The 25,970-nt window shown below is 33.1% G+C and overlaps 1 protein-coding gene across 1 annotated transcript in view; it reads right to left on the reverse strand.

The window, feature by feature from the left end:
* Positions 1-25,970, reverse strand: part of SI (sucrase-isomaltase) — a gene marked incomplete at both ends in the record, with an annotated part of 89,002 nt that overhangs the window by 61,945 nt on the left and 1,087 nt on the right. The window contains 11 exons of the mRNA XM_084769074.1: positions 3,925-4,038; positions 6,549-6,668; positions 6,755-6,886; positions 8,576-8,701; positions 9,409-9,521; positions 10,833-10,932; positions 14,736-14,907; positions 16,385-16,536; positions 19,554-19,663; positions 19,946-20,063; positions 25,482-25,570. Of these exons, the coding sequence (XP_084625200.1) occupies positions 3,925-4,038; positions 6,549-6,668; positions 6,755-6,886; positions 8,576-8,701; positions 9,409-9,521; positions 10,833-10,932; positions 14,736-14,907; positions 16,385-16,536; positions 19,554-19,663; positions 19,946-20,063; positions 25,482-25,570 (1,346 nt within the window). The remainder of the gene's footprint in view (positions 1-3,924; positions 4,039-6,548; positions 6,669-6,754; positions 6,887-8,575; positions 8,702-9,408; positions 9,522-10,832; positions 10,933-14,735; positions 14,908-16,384; positions 16,537-19,553; positions 19,664-19,945; positions 20,064-25,481; positions 25,571-25,970) is intronic.

A 25,970-nucleotide genomic window follows, 5' to 3' on the forward strand; every position in this document is an offset into this window, starting at 1 on the left:
CACCACAGGAGTCTCTCTCCTGAATGTCCTACAAGGCAGGGTCCCATCCCATTATTGTTAAAAAGAAATAATAATCTCTGTATTCCAGTCACTGAGATCTGGGACCCAGTGCAGGTCCTGGCTAGGATGTTAGGGCCAGTGTCTCTGATAGGTACTGGTTTCTGGGATGGCAGAAAGTTCTGATGCAAACTACATGGAAACATCATCAACTTCCCAGTACCCTTCTTTATCTACTCTTTCCTTCAGTAAGCCTTTGGAACTAATATCATGTATGTATACATGTACACATGTATACATATATATTAGTTCATATATCTCAAATATGTGGTATAAGCTTCTGCTAAAATATTTAAATATATGTGTAACTTGATATCAAATCTCTCAAGTCAAGTCATGTCCTTTTCTTTTCATGTCAATTACGTTGAAGGATGCCTATGAATTTTTCCCCATTTCCAGATTCTGCTGCTTTCAAAGGAAACTCTATAACCTAAGCCTTAATTCAATTTTAATCTTTTAAGCTCCAAATACATTTTCACCTTCATAATTTCACATTCCTCCTTTATTTTGTTTTGTTTTGCTTTTTACCAGCTCTCTATAATATTTTTAAACTAATTACTCCTGTTTTGACAGTTTAGTCCAACTTTTGTTCTGCTTTCTAAATTGTCATAAGCACACAGCTAATACTTCTGGATTGATTTGCTATTCTAAGTGATCAGTAGGATCCTTACAAGAGTAATAAACAGGCCACCTTCAAAGACATAAATATGAAACATTGTAATTACATATATAATTTGCTCTTTGTTTTCCACAAAACTGTAGTGGTAATATCCAAATGTGACTATTTACTCTTTTAGAACCTCCCTAAATGTTCAATTTTCCTGACCCAAGTATACTAAAGACAATTATTCATATACATATTTCTCAAACTCCTCTCATGTAAGTACTGAAGTTAGGAACCTAATGAAGGTATAAGACACACGTTATATGGAATTAAATGAAAACATGTTACTCATTAATAACACAAAAGGTATTTAATACCTTCATAAAATGTGTTCTATGTAACTATGGTTGAGAAAAGTGGAGTGTAAAAGACTTGAAGCTACCCTAGGTTTTAGAAATCGCCCTGAATCTTATTCACTTCTGTTTGTCTCTGTGAATTAAAATAGAGATATTTTTATACAGACTAAAATGTAAATGAAACATTTTCCTGACACTACTGCTTAAATTAATGAATAAATAATCTAAATAAGTACAAGTTATAGTTAGAATTTGTGAAATAATTTAATTTAAAAAAATACATTATGCTCAGGGATGATTATTCAAATAGCCCCAATTATTTGTGAGATATAGTTGAGTATATAGTCTCATGAAGATACAATTTGTTTTGAACATTGTATACTAAATCATTATATTTCTACATTGAGTAATACATCTTTTAAAAATTAAACCACAATAACACTATATGAGTGCAAAGTATGCCTGTAAGTAAAGGACAATGGGAAATGCCTTTGAACTTGTGAGTATTGATGATCAGTATTAGTATCAAACCACTGTTTTAGTCTTAAACATATCACACGCAATAGGCTCCTATTTGCCAAATATGAGACTGATCTTATCCAGAATGATGAGGAAAATAGAATTCAAGTATCTGAATTTTATACAAAATTCTGTTTTCAGTTACAGTTAGCTCACATAATTTGTCAAAGTTATTTTACTTTAAAAATTTCAAGTCTAAAAATATTAATATAAAATCACAAATCTTTCAAGTTAAGAAACTTTTTCTGGGCTAGATCAGAGTAGGAGTTCAATGTTTACTACTTGTATTGTCCTTGGTTAGTGCAATAGTTTGAGAAGAACCACCTGGGCACCATTCCACCTTTCATGATGTTCTTTTGTAGGTTTCTAGGACCCTCTGGGTCCTTCTATTTCTCCATCTCCTCTATTTGTCTTACCTAGAGTCCCAGTGGGATGTCCTCACATCTATCCTAATCTCCTCGTAAGTGAAGACTTTCATGGGGCATGCCTTTTGGGCTAGTGCCCACTTATAAGTAAAGAAAGGATAAGCAGGCTACCAAGATGAGACCTGATATCCTATGACCATATAGAGGGGGAGGAGGTTCCCCTCGGTCATAACCTAAGGGAGGGAAATAGGGTAAAAGTGGGAGGGTTGGAGGAATGGGAGGATACAAGTGAGAGGATAACAATTTAGTTGTAATCTGAATAAATTAATTAAAAAATAAATTACCACCATAACAATTATAAAAAAGAAACCTTTTTTGAATTTGACATAAAAACAAAACCCAATAAGTTGAACTGTAAGTATATTTTCACTGAAAACAAAATTCTATTGTGAAAAAGAGTTTTTAAAAATCATTAAAGAAACAAGTCAGCAGTAGAATTTAATTATTTAAGAACTGGAAACTAAAACATCCAGGACTCCTAAGTAGTAAGTGCTGATTTATTGATATCTGTTGAGCGCTGAGTGAATACTGATTATGTGTTGTTGACTTCATGTTTTGAAAATTAAGTAAAATGTGTTTGTGTTAGTGAGATAGTGGAAAATGCTGTTCTCAGATACAGTTTCTCCTTGTTTCTGCTCTTTCGTTCAGTTGTTCACGATTCAGAAAATAGGGTGTTATTTCTTGCAGCAACAATCAAGCCTTTTTACTATAGTATCACATAATTGTTTCCTAATGAAAATGGTTTTGTGACTGGAATAGGAGTCTATAGAAAACTTGAATTATAATTACTAACTTGGAGGATAGTATGAAAACACTGAAGCTTAATTGCATCATGCATATTATTGTTATAATTTCTATTGAGTAAATATAAACAGGGTGACCTCATAGAATTACAGGAAACACTCTCTCCTCCTCATTCTAGTGATGTCTGCACAGGAATCCTGTCATCACAAACACATCATTTCCCAGTTTGGCCTCCTCAAGCACACCTGATATGTGGATAATGTGAATAAACATATTTTAAGGAAATTACTTCCTCATTAAATAAAGTAGTACGTAACTTGAGAGAGAGAGAGAGAGAGAGAGAGAGAGAGAGAGAGAGAGAGAGAGAGAGAGAGAGTTAAGATAGTGACAGATCCAAACAACCAAAGAAAACACATCTACAATATCCATTTTTTTCTATAGAGTTGTTACACTTTTCTAAAACCTTTGTTTTCCGTGTGTTTAGATCTTTGAGAAGTATATTCTAAACTTAGGGCTTAGAATCTTGAAGCATTTTTATCCCTCCAGTTGGGTTATTGTTCCCTCACCACAAACTCAGATTTACCTTGAACATTACCTCATGTGTCTGTTCTGTAAATGGCAAATAATGATTAATAAAAATTATGAAAATTAAAAATTCCAAAAATTTTCCAAAATGTATGTTTTTCTTTAGTGACTTCATAAAAATCTAAAAATTAAATTTCATGTATTTTGAATTAAAATACAAACCACTGCCACTTTTAGCTTGTTCTAGCCCATCACTGACTAGGAAGAGAGCCTCCTATGGTGGACATTAGTGTCTCCCACTGCTGCAGTTGTCTACCGCTAATTTTCAGAAGTGCTTTGGAGTTGTGCCACTTTAGGTTTATCCCCAAATTAATACCTTCTCGGGCAAAGATGTAACTCTTTACATATAAGGTATTATTCTACAAAGTCGAATATTAGGGAGGAAAAAAATCTAAATTTACAGTTTTTATATTTTGTTCCTTTCTTCTCCAGGTGTATGATGTTTATGTGTTTTAGTAAGTGATAAAAACTAGTCTTTTCACTTAGACTACATTCTATTGCAAATGTGTGCTAGTGAGGGGATTACACTCTGGATGTAATGTGGATAAATTATAATAAAAGAAAATGTGTGTGTTTATGGATATATCACATTATGTTCAGCAAATAAGACAATTTGTATATAATAACTACTTACAATCCAAAGCCCATCATACTCCACTTGCTGATGGAAAATATCGCATTCATTCGCCCACCAGTCCATGGTTTGGGGGTTAGTAAAATCTGGGTACACTGTTAATCCTGGCCATACCTAGATGATGAGATCATTCACATTTACTTATGAATAAAAGGAGTATTTTAAAATCAATAGTATTGAAACCACATGTTGTTAATAATATTAACACTATTAAATTTCTAATATTGTACTTCAATAGATAAGTATGACTCATGTTCATACTACATTCAAAATTATCTGAACATTATGTTACATTTCCTTCAGGGAAAAAATGTTTAAGTAAATATGAAGAAGAAGCAATGAATATTTTAAAAAAAACAATCAAGGGATAAAGTTGCTGTATGAAGTAAAAGTAAATGTATTTCTGAGTATTCTTTTAGATTAGATTAATAAACCAAAGTATTACAACATATTCCAGTTTCATTCATTAAAGGCATATGGCCACATTTACAAACACATCTACTTGCAAAAATGTCCAGAGAAGAAAGTCTCATGATTATGGCAACATACGCTTAGAGGTTTGCTAAACGTTGTAAGCATTTTTATGATGTTAACATTCTATTTACTAGAAATTGAGAGATAGCTATTTTTGTCATTATTTTACAGAGAGGTAAGTTAATTAAATCCGTCTTGCAGGTCACACAAGTTACACACAGAGAGTTTAAATGGGATGTTCAAGGCCATACTCCTCACAGACGGTCAGCAGGAACTTAAACTCAGAGCATCCAAGGCTTGACCCTATGATATCAAAAATAAGCTATTTTATGTTGCCTTGTTTGGGTATATACTTTCCAGCCATATTTCCTTATTCATTCCTCCAATTACCACATTATATAATATTTTAATTAATTAATGTTTAATTAATTTGGATAACTATACGTAGTTTTAAAAACAATATAAACAGAATTGTTTTCTGCTCTGCTCAGGATCATAGTATCAAATGGACAGTAGAGGGAGGGACATTTGTATTTCTCGTGGAGCTTATAATCATGGGAAGAAATGTTGCCCTGAAAATTTTGTTCATGAGCTGCAGTAAGAATAGATAGCATATTTATCATTATTATAAGTACTGCTTTAATAAATAAACATTTCAAATTGGTATTTCCTCTAGTAGTTTTATTTAGTTTCATTAATCACAATAGTGAATTATCAACGTGTCTACTCATTATTTGCTTTTGACACGACTTATGACTATGCTTCTAATAATATTTACTCTCTCCAAACATGCACATCTAGGTCTGGTAAAATCTTTGCCACCTAAGATTTGCACTCAGATTCCCAGAACACTAACATGTTCTGAAATCCCAATATTCCTAAGGTGCGATGAGAGGAAACCAGAGAGTTCTGGGTAGCTTCTGAAACATCTAGCTGGACACACACGGCAGCAAACATGCAGTCCCATGTCAAACAGGTTGGAAGGCAAGGACTGGCACCCAAAGTTATTCTCTGACACTTACATACATGCCATGTCATAATGCACAGATGCTTGCACTCATATGCATAGGGATCGATGAACAAACAGATGCAAAGGAAAATACATATATAAACATAATCTAGGCATTAATTTGATTTCTGATGATAATTAGCTATATAGTCTTTGAAATTTTAATCCAATTTTATATATTTCAGTTTTCTTCCTTGCAACAATTTCAGTAAATTGTTGGGGTATGGTCTGATGTATTTTGATGCTAATTACTGCTTGCTGTCTCTGTAACCCACCTTTTGACCAAAAAAAAAAAGCCATCCCACCTAGGCAGAACAGATGACATAGGTGGGGCTAAGGTTCCCAGGATTTGTAGAGAGACAAAGAGGAATCCTGGGAAAGAGAAAGGACAGAGACCCCTAGGAGGAGAAGTCTTCCATGGGCTAGATGGAAGAGAAACACGTGGCCAGCATGGATGGAGATATGGCCCAGATGAAGAACATTAGCAAGTATAAGGGGTTATGAATGGGAGGTAGCTTGATACACATTATTAGAAGCAGATGGCATAAAATTGAGGCAGAGATCCCATACCTGGCCCAAAATGGGAAGTAGAGGATTAATGTCTACCCTGCCCCAGGTTAACTAAGGCACTTTTAAAATATAACGAATGTTTGTGTCTTAATTGATTACTAGCCAGGCATACTTAAGTAATAATAATATTATGCCTGATAATAAACATTATTAGGGCCTATTGATATTTTAAAAACAACAAGTGGTACCCAACATGGTAGGCATGATAATAATATTGATAATTAAAAACAACAGTAACAACACATTATTTTGAATTTTACATGTAAATCATAAAACTACATGCCTGGTAAATAGTTATTCATATTGTATTAATAAGTATTTTATATTAAATTTTATGTACAAATATTGGAGAATATAAGAATTTAAACAGTGTATCATATTTATCTGATTTAATTTTGATTATTGACTTTAAATGATCTCTTATGGGATGCTTCATCAGACTAAATTTGCCTTTCAAAAGTCACAATTATTCAAAGAGAAAAGCAGATAAACACACACAATGCACACCATTTACAGTGTTTGTAAAATGGGAAGTCAGATCCATGTAAATTTAATGGACATGAGAACTTACCTCTCCAATAAGTGGTGTAATTCCATCTGACTCATTCACCCAAACATTTTGTGCACTACCCCTCTCATATGTTAGATAGTTTGCTCCATTGGCACGCTTATTTATAGATATTGCAGGGTCCTGATAAAGAAATAAGATCCTGTAGGCAATATGTTAAAGTAAAAATGTATAAGAATAAAAATGTTTTATTACACGATTTTCTTTACCAGGATAATCACATATTTTTGTCCATGGTTATGTAAATCCTGAGCAAATTCAGGAAGCCCTTTAAATGTAACTTCATCATAAGTAAAGTCCTTTTTGTCTTCCATGTAGTCAATATCAGTGACTTGTGCATCCTGAAATTTAAGAAAATGTATTTCAGTTAGAGTAGAAAACGCTTTCTAGTAACCTCAGGGGTTCGGGCTATTATTTGTTTTATGCAGAAAGTGATAACAATGAACTTAACCTAGTCATAAAGGAGAATGGTATTATAATTTAATCTCAATATTTGGATTTGGATCCAGGTGAACCTAGACTACAGAGGAAGACACTGTTTCAAGAAAAAAAAAAGGTACTAAATTAACAGCTTATTTCATAAAAAATAGAAGTAATATTGCTTAGAAAACTATTTAGTGTTTTCATTCATATTAATTGTTCCTTTTGTTACATTTTTCAGTGCTGATTATAAAAACGAGAATATAGGTAATACTCTCCTATAGAACCAGTATCTTTGCCCAAATTATCACATTTTTAAGTTTAGAAGCATTAATAGGAAAAGAGGAGGGTGGGAAGAATGGGAGGATACAAGGGATGGGATAGCCATTGAGATGTAACAAGAATAAATTAATAAAGAAAAAAAAGACATTGTCATTAAAAAAAGAAGCATTAAATAACTATTCATTTACATATTTCATTGGTAATTTCTATTCAAATCTGCATATGTGTGTTTATGATATCAGTATTATTTAAAAACAGAATGATTTTGTTCATATATATATTTCCTATTAACTGTTATTTCTTTAACATGTAAAATTTCTAACTGTATTATTTGTTATATCCACAGAAAAGTGTTGCTTTCACTCCTAATCAAAGAAACTGCTTTTTGTAGTCAATAGAGACCTTACCAGCAACCCACAACTGGTGAAAATTCATAAAATGACAGACTTTGGTGTCCCTAGGCCAGATTGATAAATCCACAATGCAATCCCTACAGACTTAGGGAATTTGGCAGAAGAATGAGTAGAAAGATTATAAGAGCCAAAAGACCAGCACATCTGAACTGAGAGTGTCTCTCTATCAGAGAGGAAATGGCATCATTAAATCTTAACAATATGGTTGCCGGAAAATGAGCAGCACAATGACACTTGCAGTTGAACTATCACCATGGAGGGAAGAAATCTAACAAAGACCCAAACCCAAATCCAGGTTCACAGTAATGAATGGCTGCTGTAAGACAAAGAAATAGGTTTTCTCCAAGGAGGAGACCTCCAATGGGTTATTTAATCCTAAGTGTGCAGCCCTAAACACATACAAGCAACATTAATTGTACCCAGCAGGATGTATTTATATACAAATATATGTGTTTGTAACAGTAATTAAATAAGAAGTTATGGATTTGAGAAGGAATAGTGTGAACACAGAAGTTGAAGGACTGAGAGGGAGAGTTCAAATTATTAAATACTGCACTCATGTATGAACTGTTAAAATTTAAATTAAAAATTAATAACAAACCACCTTTGTTTCAACACAACTCCTGATAACTTCTTCAAAAATATATTTTTGAGCAATTAATAAAAAAAGAGGCATAATACAACTATAATCTCACAAAAACAAAAAAAGTATATGAATTTAATCATCCTATGTACATCATATATGAACATGTAGTAAATTTACCGCCCCACCACATTTGCAATCATAAATATTCTAAACAATCAATCTAATATACTTTATACATTTATATATCCTGACACTTGGAGTAATTTTCTGTTGTGTGACAATGCTTTTCCTCAAATACCCAAGTCCCTAGCACCCTTCCCTGTCCTTACGTATGGGATGCCAGCTTCCCGGTTTCTTCTTACTACTTCTTTCACTACGTCGAGTGACCCGTAATTCCAACGACTCAGTTGAAAGCCAAGGCTCCAATACGCTGGCATTGCTGGTCGCCCAATGAGCTGAGGTTAAGGGAGCAGTAGTTAGTTTCAACAAAGAGACACGTCATTAGACCTACTAACGTTAATGTGGCTTGCATTCTTCTATGCATCCAGTACTCGTCTTGCTACATACTATAAATACAAAATGACAGTTAAATCCTAATTTTTCCAGTCAGAACTTTCTTATAAAGCATTTCATAAGTTTATGTTGTATCCCAGATTTTTGTGTATTTTGTGTTGATGAAACTGCCAAGAAAATAACATTTGCAAAGATGTACTTATCTATCACTGAAAACTAGAGATAAGACTGAAAGTGTGGTGAAAAAATTATAACACAAAAGGAACACATTTTGTCATACCCTCAATTACTATTTTGATCAAAATTGAGAATGAGCCAAACTTTTATTTACTATTATTATTCTCCAAAATTAAACACTTTCTTTTGCTTTAATCTATCAGAAATGATGGTGACTAAGTAAAGTTTAATATATCAAATAAATGAATTTTTAGCTCAGCTGCCTAGACATAAACTTAATATAAATAAAACTAGACATTAAATACATGCAGTTTTCATTATACAGGGGGAATGAAAATCATCAATTCCTGTCCTTAAATTTTTATAACCAAAATACATGTAGGTAAGAAGGCCCACATATGTACAAATTATTTAACAACTCATTAAAATAAATTTAGTGGGAAATAATTTACAAATTCTGTGTGAAACAAACCTCTTGATATTGTTGAACTACTTGCTCTGGTGTGTCTCCAAGAAAAATGTAAAAGTCTAGAATGCCACCAGTAACCCTGTAAGTAATTATTGGAGTTGGCTGGATGAAAATCTCTGCAAAATAAGAATAGGAAAATATACAAATTGTTTTATATAGTGAAAAAACAAGTGTTGTACACATTTAAAGATCATCTTGTTAATGATATCAGGCTCATGATGTTCAATTATTAAGGAGAAGTAAGCTACTGAAAATAGGAATAACATGGGGGGAAAGAAGAAGACTACCACTTGTAATGTCTATGATAGGATTGCCAAGATGTCCTTTTCCAGAGTTGATATGACTCCTCTGAAAATCGTAGAGCAGAACATAAATGCTGACTCCCAATAATAACAAATGTCTGCTAAAATTGTATCTTAGTTACTGAAATTTAAGATTTATTGAAATATCTATTAACACAAATTAATTTCTTTTTTTAAAAAAGTTTAACACAGGCCGGGCATGGTGGCGCACGCCTTTAATCCCAGCACTTGGGAGGCAGAAGCAGGTGGATGGCTGTGGGTTCAAGGCCAGCCAGCCTGGTCTACAAAGCGAGTCCAGGACATCCTAGGCTACACAGAGAAACCCTGTCTCAAAAAAGAAGTTTTAACGTAACATTATACAAGTAATTTACAGATAATTTTGAACAAAAATTTCTCTTGCTGAACAATTGTAACTTTTCATTAGCAATGAACAACATTTTTTTAATTTTTATTTTTTTAATTTTATTTTATTAATTTATTCATATTACATCTCCATGGTTATACCTTCCCTTGTATCCTCCCATTCTTCCCTCCCTCCCATTTTCCCCTTACTCCCCTCCCCTATGACTGTTCCTGAGGGGGACTTCCTCCCCCTGTATATGCTCATAGGGTATCAAGTCTCTTCTTGGTAGCCTGCTGTCCTTCCCACGTCCCCTGAATGGGGAGACCTGGTGGCACTCAGAGGAAGAATAGCAGGCTACCAAGAAGAGACTTGAACCACATTTTAAGATATTCTAGTCACACCATTTAGAAAACGAAAGATTCTACAGTACTTGAAATGAAGTTACCACTTAAATTTCCATAAAGACCTTTCCGGTTTCTTAGTTTTGTTTTCTCTGAAAGTAGTGTTTAACTTATCTTGACAATAAGGCATTGTGTGAATGTATTTCAGCTTTATGTTGATGGGAAATAAATCAACTATGTGTCACAACACAATGTAACCTTTCCCAAATAAAACACGGACAACTAAAACCTAATTTTAAAACTTTCCAATAAAAAGTTCATAGTCTATAATTATTGGAAAAAGTTGTATTTAAAGTCAAATATATGTGATTGGAATCAAACAAGTCTTTATATATCATGTTTAATTTCACATAAAAATATTATTGAATAAATTGTACTTGCCCATTGCATTGCTGTTCATAAGAAAAACACCATATGACTTCCCAGAGTTATCTTCAATGCCCATGAAGAACGTCTGATGGCCATAAAGATTATGATTATTCTGAAAGGTGAAGTTTCAAATTTTAAATATTGAAATGAATCAACATGACAAAATATGCTAAAATGGGATTTACAAACTCACCAGCTTTTTGTAACTTACTGTCTATAACTCTGTATTATCTTCCTTTATTATATTAAATAAATGACTATAGTATAAAAATAGTACAATGTACTTTTTTAATAATTTAATATTAGCAAAAAGAGACATGAATGTGTGCTAATATTTTGCTTGTCTTTCTTTGTTTTACTAGAATAAATATATTTCAATAGTCTATATGTTGTTATGGCACACACAGAAACAGAGAGAGAGAGAGAGAGAGAGAGAGAGAGAGAGAGAGAGAGAGAGAGGGACCAGGACTCATTTTTTTCTTGCCTAGGGCACAGAAATATGTCTATCCTGATTCTGCAGTATATTTGTTAAGACAACATGAGGTAATACAGGCAAATCCTAAAATGCTGACTGGTGGTAAGTTAAGTCGTCCTAACCGGTTTTAGACAGAAGCTTAAACAAAAGCCCATATAGAAGGCAAAATGAAGAGGCATTCAGCCTCGTGTTTATTTTAGATGGTAATGTTGTTGACACTAAATACAGAGAATGCTAGAATTTATCAGTAGTTTTGGACAGAGTTTTTTAAAACCACCTGTCTATTTACTCATTTGGAAAATAATAGTTTTAGCATTGGTATAGAACCCATAAAGATAACTAACAATTAAGTAAAATCTACTGTAGAGGTTAATCTTTTAGTATTTTGAATTTTATATTACTACAAGGAACTAATCCATGCGGAAGTAAAGCATTGTGAATATCATCCTCTTACAAACTGTTAGAAATTCTGAAGGTTTAATTTTTTATGGGAAAGTATGAGGGAAGTTTTGTAACATGCCACTTCATGTACTCTATTATATGAAGTACAAATTATCTGAAGTTAAGATATTTACAAAGTAGCATGACATTTTATATAATAGATTATGCAAAGTACAAATGATCTGAAGTTGCAGTATTTACGAAGAAATGACTTCCTTGCAAAAACTGGATGTGTTTGGTGATTGTGCACTGTGGATCAGGAGGAAGGGGACAAGACTGCAAGGGACAGTGACTAAAAGTAGGTAGATACCTCATCATATGGAGAACAAGTTATTTGGTATTATTCAAGTTCATTGGCTTTAACTACAAGAGAATTGGGAGTAGTGCTACCTCAAGAGCCAGCTCTACTACTGCTGACCACATAACCACAAGTGGCCCACCATACAAGGACATTTGCTCAATTACGTTCACATCATCTGTACTCATAATAGCCAGAAACTCGAAACAACCCAGATGTCCCTCAACAAAAGAATGGATAAAGAAACTGTGGTACATTTACACAGTGGACTACTACTCAGCTATTATTAACAAAGAAATCTTATAATTTGCTGACAAATGCATGAACTAGAAAAGATCATCCTGAGTGAGGTAACCCAGACTCAGAGAGACACTCATGGTATATACTCACTTTATAAGAGGATATTAGCAACATAATGCCGGATAACCACTCTACAACACACAGACCTAAAGAAGCTAAATAACAAGAAGGACCCAAGGGAAAATGCCTAATTGTCATTCAGAAGGGCAAATAGAATAGACCCTAAAGCAATTGAAGAGAAGGAACAGGATGGTGCCTAGCATAGAGATTCTCTAAAAGCCTCCACCCAGAGGGAGATGAAAGCCTAAGCTGAAACACATCCAAACTGTGTGATGGAGCACAGGAGGTCTTATGGAAGAGTTGGGGGAATAAAAGGACCTGGAGGGGACAGAAGCTCCACAAGGAGATGAATGGAACCCACAAATGCAGGCCAGGGATCTGGGGGAGGGCATGATAAGGGTAGTGCTTCAGAGACTGATGCATCAACCAAGGATCATGCATGGTGAAGACCTAGACCCTCTGCTCAGATGTAGTAGATTAGCAGCACAGTCTCCTTGTCATTCCCATAATATGGAGAGTAGGGGCTACCTCTGACATGGACTCTGGTACCTCCTCCTCATAGTGCACTGTTGCCAGACCACAGAGAAAGAGCATATAGGCAGTCTATATGAGATTTGATAGGCTGAGGTCAGATGTTATGGAAGGAGTGAGGGAGGGAAGGGGCATGAGAGAGGGAGGGTGGGACCAGGAGGCAATAAGGGACGGAGCTATAATGAAAATGTAAAGTGAACAAATTAAAATTAAAAATTTTTTAAATGAATAAATGCAAAACTTAATAAAGAAGAATAGCAGAAAAATAATTCAAGAGTTAGGCACAGATAAGAACATTCTAAAGCAGACTCTAATAGCACAGAGACAGGAAGTTACATAAGGTGACATTAATTAATATCTTCATTGCATATAAACTATCAGAAAAATAAGAGGTAATTTTAAGAATTACAAAAATATTTACCAGCTGTTTTTCAAATATTGTAGTTAGTAATTAGACTATCTAAAGAATTGAGAGATGCTCAGAGAATAAATCTGATAATAATTGAGATAATCAATCAAATAAGTGACTTTGACAGGAGGAAATACAAAATTTCAATAATTATCTTAAAATGTGTTCTATATCCCTATCCATTTGGAAAATGCAAATTAAAACTTCTCTTAGATCCTATTTCTTATGATTCAGATTGATTATCACCAAGAAAACAAATGAGATGGGGAGAGTTTACTCAGTGGTTAAGAATACTTGGGCCTCTTTCAGAGGGCTGAACTCGACTCCCCATACCCACATGAACACCCAAAACTATCAGTAACTCCAGTTCCAGATTATGTATCACCTCTTCTGACCTTTGCATGCACATGGTATATAGACATTGGTGCATGCAAAATCCATACACATATAAAAAATAACACAAATGTTATAAAATTAAACTAACAAACAATAGAAAAAAAATGGCTGAAATCCTAGATTAAAATGTTTGTAAAAGGAACTCATATTCATTGACGTTGGGAGTGTAAACTGGTAGATGCATCAAGGAAATAGTATAGGGGTTCCTGAAACAAATTTTTAAAAAGTTATCATATTACTGATGTATACCAATTCTGGGCATATACACATAGGGCTCCATTTCCTCCAAAAAAGGTAGCTACACATTAAGGTTTACTGCTACTCTGTGCACAATAGCAAGAGCGTAAATCAGACTAGATGCCCTTCAACTAATGAATGAATGATAGGAAATATGAATAACATACACAATAAAATTGTATTCAGCTTTTTATTGAAGTTTTCAGGAAAAAGAGTGGGGATGAAGAATACTATGATAAGTTATGTAATCTAGACCTAAAAAAAAAAAAAAAGACAAATGCCACACATTTCCATATGTTTCCTCTCAAATTAGATTTCGGGCTTTAAACCTCCATCCTCTCTTTTTTACTATCCCTCTCTCACGTTACAGGTCATGATGTAACTGGAAAGGTGACCATAAAAAGAAGAGAAATAGATTTTGAGAAAAGAGAGTGGTAATGGAACACATAAGACAGAAAAAAAGCAGAAAGACTACAGGCGTAGGAAGGTACTAGCTGAGGAACAGGAAAATGAGGCATTCCGAGAAGGTGAATGAATATCAACCCAAACACATTTACGTTTGAGAATGCGATTATAAACTTGATACTTTTCTAGCCGATTATAATTTTTAAAAAATTAAAATCAAGTACATGTCTATGGTAAGTATTTCTGTTATGTAAATAATTTATTCTACACTATTGGCACATAACTAATGCTGTCAAATAGAAGAGAATGAAGCGACTTTTTCAGTGTAATTATTTAATCTATAATGCCAAGATAATATCGTACATCACCAGGAAGTTCGTCTCGTGTAAAGATTGGCCATGTTTTCCAGTATAAGTCGTGACGAAATCTCTTATGAATATGTTCCCCAAAGCCATAAATATAAGAACTTGGAAGTTTTGTTGAAATCTGCAAATACTGGTTCGAGTACACCAGGGGACCAATACTGGTATCAAACCTGAACCACAAAAGAAAAAAAAAGGTGTGTGTATAAATGGAACACTCCCTTATCTTAATTTAATGTTGACATCACCTGAGTTATTTTATTTCTAAGGTTTGAGCCTTCAGCTATGGTCATTACTAGAAATAGTAAAAGTTGTCCCACACACAGAATTTATGGCATCAAGCAAACTTGGTTTTCATCAACACAAGTTTTCATAAGTATCCTTCCCTCTAACACTATTTACAGTCTCAGAATATAACTACCACTATCATTCATATTATATAGATGCAACATATAAACAAACAATAAGTAATAAAAAAGGTTTAAATTTTGCTCATTGAGATGAGTGATGTGTTTGGATAATTCATCATCTTACCTGTTTCCATTCATGCTAAAATTAATTTCAAAACTCAGTATTTCCAAAAACATTTAAAGTGTCAAGAAAAACTCTTGAAAACTATCTATTTTTTCATGTGTAGGGCATTAGCAAATATCTCCTACCCTTGACTACCCCAAGCCAAGATAAGTAAGCATCCTGTTAGTCTACTTCTATGGTTAGACTTTCCAGATTTTACATGTGAGTCAGTGAAGTATTTCTCTCTGTGTGCTTAACTATTCTGCTTAGAAAAAAAGTACTTTCTATGATATAGGGCAAGGAAAATACAAAAAAAATGTCCAAATGTATTTAGGGAGAGTAAATTAATGAGATTTGAGTTTCAGCATTTTTAAATTTAAATACATTTTTTGGTAACATAAGAGCCTATATCTTCATTTTTTTTTTTTACTTTTTCAAAAATGAATTCTTTTACTTCTAAAATAATTATTTTTTGATATTGAAATATAATTATATCAGTTCCCTTCACTTCCTTCCCCTCCAAATCTTCCCATAAGCCCTTGCTTTTTAAAGTTAATAACTATTTATTAATAATACTTATTATGTGTGTGTGTAAAATGGTACCTTTATGTATGATGATTTTTATAGGAAACTACTGAATTTTACAAAGTCTTTCCAAGAATTATTCTTTGCCCCAGAAAACTGCATTCTAAGTGAAAAAGTTCAGCTTGAATTTAAGTTGATCTGTGTGAGAAAATTATTTTTATATTGCCTTGGAAATTCATACTTCACTGAATAGAAACCATCTAATTCTTAAAATTGTTTTAGAAAAGGAGAACTAAAGAGGGTAAAGTACATAGCAGCCATTCCTACATATGAATCAATTTTGGCAATGCAAAAATTTTGAGCCATTCCCTCCATCTCTGCTTTTGTTTGACATCAAATGACATTTTCAGATTTCTATTTCATTTTATTTCTTCCAAGGGAATCAAATATCTTATCATTATAATATTTACAACTCTTCACTTTTGCTTCTTGGGAGAAATTTGAATATTTGTGCACTAGAGTGGACATTAAGATGTTCTTACTCTCTACAAACATGATGATGTTGGCCACCTATTTGAACAGATACAAATGCAAAATACAGTCACCACTTACAAGATTCTGTTGTTGCTTTTCCTGATCACTTTAATGCTGAATGGTTTTTGTGAGACTTGGACATCATAGAGCGCGTCAGCAGTTGGGATTTCAGGACCATCTTTTACAAACTGATGTGGCACTTCATATCTTTTCTTACTTGGATCTGTGATCTGCCCAGATTTTAATACACAAACAAGAAGTGATTGTAATATTCCCACCTCTGACTACTGCATACAAGATATGAAATGTATATTATAAATATATAAAATTATATAAAACATGTATTACTGCCACACAATAAATTTAACATTTTAGTGGTTATGCACAGATAATCAATACAAATTACTAAGAAATAATTATATATGAATAATTAAGAGTCTTCTATATGGTTGAATAAATATTTTATTGTCAGGATAAGAGAGATAGTGTTACTAAATGTTGTTTAAAACTAGGTTTTTAACTTTAATATTGTAAGCTTTTTTAGTATCTATATCAGACCCTGGGTGAGGCTAGGGACCAGGAAAGGCTGAGGACTATACAGGACAAAAGGGTTAATACTGAGCTAAGTGCACCACCAAAGGAGTTGCCTGTGGTTATAGAAGCGCCTTCAGCTTTCCCAGTAACTGGGAACACTTGCCTTCTAATAATAGTGGTCATTATTATAATGAGGTAGCATGGCATCCAATAGAAATGTTAGATGTAAAGCATTTTAATCAGTCTATCATTTCCCATGGGATACATTCTACATTTGTTAAATAAATATTAAGTAATTGGGCTACACAAAACAGAGTTGTTCCCTAAGATTGGAATGGATTGGTGTCAGCTGTGGGTAAGCTAAAGGTCGTTTCACATCCCACACTGGATCAAAACAAAATCATGTTTATGTAACATAACCAAAACTTCCACTACAATCTATATCTTTAGATATTCCCATGAGGGAAATTGTTATTTATCTTTTCTAATAATTATTTATTTAAAAACTTACAAACTGAAAAATTGTAAATTAAAATTAACCAGATCCCAAGTCTGTACATCTCAACGAAACTCTAGATTATATGTAGAAACTAGAAAGGGAACTGTAAAGATTCACATTGAATTTTAAGCTTGACGTACAGAATATTTTCTATGCATTCATCTATCACCTAGACAAAATTGGAACTAAAAACAATTAGCAATATACCCTCTTTTACACTTCCTGTTTATTACCTCTGCTCATTCCTTCTTCTATCTATTATTTCTTTTTTAATGTCCTCTTTAATTAATTTATTCATATTACATCTTTATTCTTACCCCATCCCTTGTATTCTCCCATTCCTCCCTCTCTCCCGCTTTGATCCTATTCTCTTCCCTTATGTCTGTAACTGAGGAAGACCTCCTCCCCCTTTATATGATCATAGGGTATCAAGTCTCTTTTTGGTAGCCTGCCATCCTTCCTCTGAGTGCCACCAGGAAATTGGGATAGATGTGAGGACGTTCTATTATTTCTTTAAATTTTATAATCTGAAGAGCAAACAAGTTTATGTGTCTTGTTACATGAATATATTTGTAATATCAAATTTTAATTATCCATCTTTCTGTTGATGGACAACTTCTTTTATTCCAGGTCTTTGCAACAGTGAATAAGGAATTTAACTTCAAATTGGTATTTTTGTCATATATTGTGTGAATAGACCACCTTTTCTGCCCATTCATTCTTCATATTCATTTTAACATAATCTATTCTTTTTAAAAATATTTTATTTATTTGTTATTATGTACACAGTGCTTTGCCTGCAAGTACACCTGCAGGCCAGAAGAAAACATCAGATCACATTACAGATGGTTGTGAGCCACCATGTGGTTGCAGGGAATTGAACTCAGGACCTCTAGAAGAATAGTCAGTGCTCTTAACGTCTGAGCCATCTCTCCAGCACACATATTCTATTCTTATCAGTCTGAAACTCATTTTATTTATAAACAGTTTAAGTCATTTAACTTTAGACTATGTTTCTGAAAAGGTGCAAAGTCAGCATTTTTCTCCAAATTATATGTGTCTGTGCCTGACACAACATACACATGACTAACTCTTTCTTATAAACCAATATCTCTTGTTTTAAACTCAAGTATGAAGTTTTAACCATTGCATTTATAAAGTACCATTACCTTTTCTCAAATTAAATTTTAAATTAAAATCCTTGGGAGGTGTCTTTGTGGTTAGGAATACTCATTACCCTTGTGAGAGAAGGCAACACCATTTCCAGGAGTCTGACAAGCATCTCTGGCTTCAGTGGGTACCAGACATACACATAATGCAAGAACAATCACACAGACAGTACATCCACACACATAAGATAAACAATTGTTTAAAATATTTTAAGTAACAACCCCAACATTGACTACCGTTTAATACAAATATTTCTTGAGTACCTATTCTTCTCAAGAAAATAACATGACTATTTTTAAATATGAAATATTTTTGAATTATTAAAACAATGCTATTACTATTGATATTGCCTTCAAAAAGAAGACACATAAGATGAAGACAGGAAAGACATATACTTCAAACGGGTTGAATACAGATGGCCAATTCACGATGAATGTAACATTTATAGAACTCATTATTCCTACAATTGTCACCATGGTCCCCCCCTTGCTGTGTGCAGTTTGTTTTATATATGTGTAATAAAATGAAAGTATAAAAAAGATGAAAACTACTGGGGCCAGAGAGATGGTTCAGAGTTTAAGAGCAGTGATTGCTCTTCCAGAGGTCCTGAGTTCAATTCCCAGCAACCACATCGTGGCTCACAGCCATCTATGATGTAACCTGATGCCCTCTTCTGGCCTGAGCTGTACATGTAGACCACTGTATAAATAATCAATAAATCTTAAAAAAAAAAGATGACAACTAGTATTGTAGTTAATTTTTGGAATAAATATTTTTCAGAGTGGAGAACATATGGAAAGGATAACTGAATATTTTCTTCCAGCATACTTTATGATAAAAATTTTTTAAAAATACTAAAAGACAAGGGCAAGAGAGATGACTCCTTAGTTAATATCTCTTGCTGCTCTTCATAACTCCATTTCCAGGAGATCTCTTCTGGACTCCTTGGGTATTGCTTTTATGTGGCACATCCACACCCACACACATTTGTACACATAAAATAAAAAACAATAAATTAATCTTTAAAAATCATAAAGGGCAAACCTTGAACCGCAAGCGATTACGGGTCTGACTCTGAGTTGTGAGGAGTACGCTATTAATGTCTTCTCCAAATAGAGTAGGAGAAGAGATTCTGTTCAGTTTGGCTTCAAGTCCTTAGATAAAGTGGGGAGAGCACATATTTCAAAATAATGTATTGATATTAACATCACCAATAATTTATTTCACGTTAGTAATTTATTTACTATTGCAAATTACAGTTTCTATTTTAAATTTCACATGATGCACCCATGGGGTGAAAAATCTCAATATAGTATTTAAAAGTAATGGTATATGTACTTATTAGGCTCTGTTGAAGATGCTATCGTCAAAGAACAAGTTCAAATAGACTCAACTCAGAACATATATTGAACTATCATGACAGGGACTTTCCTTACCAGTAGCTTTTGGAGTTACTGCCTCAGCATTGTAGCCATGGTTATTTGCAAAGAAGCACCAAGGAATGATTGTGTTGTTCCATGGGCGCCAGCAACAGCCGCGCTCTTCGCATTGTGCCTGACAAAATATTTTTAATAAATAACATGATTGGCACTGTAATCATATATATTAGTGTCTGCTTTTCCTACTGGTATCACTCTAAGCACACATGTCAAGATATTTTGCCCTCTCAATAATCAATATTTTCCCTTCATCATAATACTAACAAAGAATATTGGAAGATTAGTGTAAATTAAGCATCAAATGCAGATGAGGCTACTTGAATGAAAAATCTAAACTTAATTCAAGCACATATAGTTTTTGTAGCAATGACTAGGGTTAAAAACAACCTTTTTTGTGCATGCTAGATAACTGCTCTACTACTTAACCACACTCTCAGCCCAGAGTTTTATGAAATATTTTCAACCATTTATTGGTTAAATATTTTAGTAGCTGAGTTATTTTAAATAGCTAGAAGAAATTACCATGCTTAATAAATATTATAAAACATTGATTATATAGTAAATTTAATAAACACATGAAAATCATATAAAGTAGAATAAGTCATAAATGCATACTTAAAATATTGACTGGCATGGTGATGTGCATTATTGACAGTGCAACTGAATATTTACATAATAAAAATTTCAATTTTGGCACAATGTTTTCATAACTATTTTTTGAAAACCATTTTTCAAATTGCACATGTTAATTAAATGCAGGAATTATTAAACTCCTATCTCCATATCACATAAAAATGCTTTGAACATAGAAACATATATGTATCACACAAGAGAGAAAAAGGTTCAGTTGACATCTCTTATAGCACCAAGTTTGTGCACACTTTATTGGAACAATTTCATCTGTAGTTATGTAACCTATCAAAAAGTCCTTAGCAACACAAAATCTACTGGAAAATAGTGGACACTATAGAAGTCTTTCTAAGATGCTTTGTTTTAACTTAGTTCAAAGACACAGTAGAACCAGACATAAATGTAATAATGAAGAAATGTGTAAAGTTATGTTTAAAAAAAAAAGGAAAAATGGAGGAACAGAGGCAGGCAGATCACTGTGAGTTTGAGGCCAGCTTGGTCTGCAAAACGAGTTCACAACAGCCAAGCATAAACAGAAAAAGCCTGTCTTGAAAAAACATAAACAAAATAAAATAATAAAGCACATTGTAAGCATATTTTGACATACTGAAAAGTTAGTAAAGTAGAATCATAGTAAACTTCTTAAAATATATTCTTTTAGTATTTTCCTGGTGCTGCCATTAAAAACATGAAATAAAAGGTGTGTTAAAGCAACAGAAATGAATTTTTCATAACACTGTTTGTTGGACAGCCTAAGTCAAGGTGTCTAGGAAGACATGTTGCATCTGAAAGTCCATAGGCGAATCCGCCTTTGTTTCCACGACTTCTAGTGACCTTTGGTAGAGTTGGCATGTCTTGCATTCTAATCTTTATTAAAATTTATTCTGTCTGTCACTCCTCATAGTGCTTCCATATAAAGATACCAATTGAAACATCTGCCAAAGCCTTTTTGTTAAATAAGATCCTGTTTTGGGACTCCAAGTTGATATAAATAGTTGGCAGAAATGTTACTCACTACATATATAAATTATAATATTACTTTAATAATCATGCTACCTTTAAAGGTAACTTATTAATTTTAGTTTAGTTTTGGAATTCAATGGATTTTTTTGGTTTGCTGATCCTCCTATTAACTATAATTTTAAGAGTTTTTCAATACTTTTGTTTGCTTCTCTAATTTCATTTTTCTTTCTAATTTGCTTGAAAGGGGGTTAAGGCACACTGAGAATTTATCAATGAGCATAATTTCAGTAAGTTCTCATAAATAAAATGGCAAACCCTCAATTCTTATTCTTTTATGTGGAATGAGTTCATGTGCATACAATAATTAGAATTCTAATGTATATAGTAATATACATACTATGTTGAACCAGTGGTATAAAAAAATTGAATTCTTCTCAAATTCAAATATTGAAGGAAGGCCTTGGGTCCTCTTCTCATAATACCTTATTTGGTGTTAAAGTCCTTAGAAGGATAGAGGCTATGGCAAAGAAACAGCGTGGAGCCTACTTCAACTTATTCAAAACCATTGGTGGTCTTATTTTTAAAAAACCTCACTTCTGATGTGCATCCTAAAGAAGTGTTCTGTGAGGATGCCAGAAGCACCATCTACAACAACAGCAGTGACGTTCTCTGTGGAGATGCACAAAGAGGCTGAGCCCTCACTCCTTACAAATGTCGTGTCTCTTTTGCAGCACACAGAGACAATTACAGGAAGCTACAATTTGATAAAAATGTAGAGTTCAAGTAATGGCGTAGTGACTAGCTCCATTTGATACCTCTACAGCCCAACACCTACACCCAAGGCTCAGGATGAACAGGATCTTTGGTAAAAATGACTTCTAAATATAACAGCGAAGACACACGCATAAAATGTGAACAATATGGTTCCCCACACAAAAGATGGACACCAGTTCTAGAAGGATATGCTAGTGTGGGTAGGGAGATCCCACAAGACTCCACTCCTAGGTCAAGAGTCACAAGCAATCAATGACCACTGAAGGGGGAGAATCAGTCTTCGTAATTAAGAAGCCACCTATATGATTATCCAATACCAAATGTTCAGTTCTTGAAACATGCACACACAAGCAACACCAATGGGCTCGGGAGGTTGCTTTTATTCATTTATGTTTGTATATAGAACAGTAATAATTAAAGGTTAAGAGACCATGAATGCCATGGGGGTTGGAGACTGGGAGTTGTTGGGAGAAAAAAAGGGGGAGTGGGAGTAATGTAATTAAGCATGTATATTTAAAAGCAAATTCAAAGTCCTCACTAGAAATTAGTGAAAATGGCTATTTTGTTTTGAATAACTAGCCCCCAGAGCTATGGGAAATCCGTACAGAAGCTATCAAATCTGAGATCGTTGTTATGGCATCCTATGCTTGCTAAAACACTTTGAGTGAGGATATAGCTGCTGTTTGCATTACAATTTTGACTCTGCCATTAATTGTCATTATATAACAATAAGTATGCATGGTTTGTATACATATCATGTTTCATATTTAAACATTTTGATTTAAAATATTTTGTCAATCTTGATACATTTTTGCCTATATAAAATTCGAAAGAATTTTTATAACTAAGAAAACATGGAAATTAACAGAAAATAATTATTTGACTAATTTAATCCTAACTTCCTTGTTTGAGATAAATAATATTTATTCAAAAATAATTTTATATTTAGAGTATGAATCAATTATTTACACCTAGTTAATAAACTGCTGTTTTAGAGTATCACTAAAGATAATGGAAAGGTAATAGTTCAAGTATGTTAAAGATTTTTTAATGTATTACTGAGAAAATATTCTTGGAAACATATAATTTAAAAATAAGATTATAAAAATCCATGTGACATAATTTAAATAAACTTTCCATTTAAAATATATACTATCATTTAAGTTAGATAAAGAAGAAAGAATATTTAGGCCATTTTCCTGATTTCTGGCAGATTCTATTTTTCATTGATTCATCATTTATTTTATCAGTTTTCTGTGGTAAAAAAATTACCTTTAAAGTTTAATTAAAATATTTTAAGACACTTGTTAGTGACTAATGCCTATTGAGTTTATGGATGATAAGCTAAGACTGAACTTTGTACACACTTGTGGAAGTCTCTGACGTATTTATTTTTCTTTGATAAACTCTTTGAATTTCCAGTTTAGTCCAAAATTTAATGAGTGGCAGGTTGTTTAATAACAGAATCTCACTTAAACTATTTTTACTAAATTTAAAGTTTTTCATCTAAATATCAAAAACACTCCCTTTCTGTTCCAATCTCCTTCTGCCTTGCCTTCACTTCATGTCCTTCCAATCAAGCCCAGACAGTACAACCCTATGTAAACACTCTACCACAGAGACGCATTACAGATATGTGTATGTAGTTTTGTCTCTATTGCCCATGCTAGCATCAGACCTATAATCATTTTGCCTCAGCCTCTCTGGTAGTATGTAGCATGATGTTGGACTCACAGTGTCTTCTTGAATGACAAATGTAAATATATTTGCTGAATCAGAATTTGTTTGCTTCATAAGCTTGTATTATTACTATGCTCACGAAAATAAAGATACTCTTCATCAGTGTAATAAATTGAGTTACCAATAAAATTCTAAAGATGACATCAAAGCTAAATCACTGCCTGATTGTGTATTGCATTCTAAAAGACTCGTGTTCTTTTTTTATTTTTTTAAGATTCAATTATTTATTAAGCATACAGTGTTTTGCCACAATGTACACCAGAAGAGGGCACCAGATCTCATCATAGATGGTTGAGAACCAAAGTGTGGTTGCTGGGAATCGAACTCAGGACCTTTGGAAGAGCAAGCAGTGTTCTTAACTTCTGAGCGATCTCTCCATATTCTTTTTAAGAGATTCAGTATTAGTCTTCCAAAATTTCTTGAGAAGAATAGTAATCAGAATATCTACTCTCCTCAATGTAACTGTAAGCACTGTCTGTGTAGCTGCTTCATCAAGAAAAAAGAAGTTACTACTCTCAGTTTATTGATGAATACATCATCACTGATTTGTATAGTTTCTAATAAATGAATGAGAAAATGTTGTGTAAAGAATGATGCGTAAAAGGTCTGAAAAATATTACATTAAATCATGTGATGGGGAGTGTAGAATTTATGTTAAAACAGAAATATTATAGAAACTGTAAAAAATGAACATAAAACACATAGACTCACTGACTTTTATTTTCACAAATTTTATGAATTAAAAAGTCTGATAGTGATTTACATTCAGAATTTTAGACTCACCAAGATAGGAAAATGCTTTCTTTAAGGTTGCTAAATACCTAAATACAAATGGCCAAAGCACTATGATTGTAACATTAATATAATTCCTGACTGTTCTGTATTTCTTCTGTATGTATGTAGTTTATTTTATGTATGTGTAATAGTATAAATGTATATGTAAAAAATTAAAAATATTATTTAAAAATGTCTGAGTCAATGTAAAATTACATGAATGCAACCATATTCTCTGTTAACTTTCTATAATAAAACATAAATATATTTAGAAAATATAGAGTTATATATAATTTTCTGGATATTCTTCTTAATGCTCTGCACTACAAATAGTTTAATTTAAAACATGCAAGTGATACTCAAGGAAGCTGTGCTCTCATGGATTCTACATTAAGAATTAGGAAAGAACAATGAATTTTTCATGAAAGTTTATAAAATCAACAATAGTTTGTTAAATTAATTTGAAATAGCCAAAGGAATTTAAAGGAGGCTCATTAACATCGATTCTGTCATGTATTTATACAGAAAAATAATGGGAACATAAGTAAGTTTATGTTACGCCTTTAATAACATTAAATTATTCTATACTGAGTAGTTTTCTTCATGTAATGATGTATATATTTTATAATCATCCAGAGCATTTTTGGCAGACCTTTGTTGGAAGTTGATCTGGGATGCAGTTAATTCTCTCATTGACAGGATCATCTTGTTGGTTGGGACACCTTCCAGGACTTTGTATTTCTGGAAAAAGAAAATATTAAAAGTATTGTTACATGTTTCTAAATTAATGAATACTTTCTTTTAAAATGTACTCAGTTTATTTATAATTAAATTGAAATCAATGTTTGATTCTAGAAGACCTAAAAATTCAAACCTTGGTCAGTACAGTGAAAAGTTTAAGTAATATTTTTTAATTAATTTATTCATATTACATCTCAGTTGTTAGCCCATCCCATGTATCCTCCCATTCCTCCCTTCCTCCTACTTCCCCCCTACTCCCCTCCCCTCCCCTAAGTCTGTGTCTGACCTCCTCCCCCTGTATATGCTCATACGGTATCAAGTCTCTCCTTGGTGACCTATTATCTTTCCTCTGAGTGCCACCAGGCATCTCCATCCAAGGGACATGTTCAAATATGGGGCA

This window comes from Acomys minous (genome assembly GCF_964271855.1).
Source record: "Acomys minous genome assembly, chromosome: 19".
Lineage (NCBI taxonomy): Eukaryota > Metazoa > Chordata > Mammalia > Rodentia > Muridae > Acomys > Acomys minous.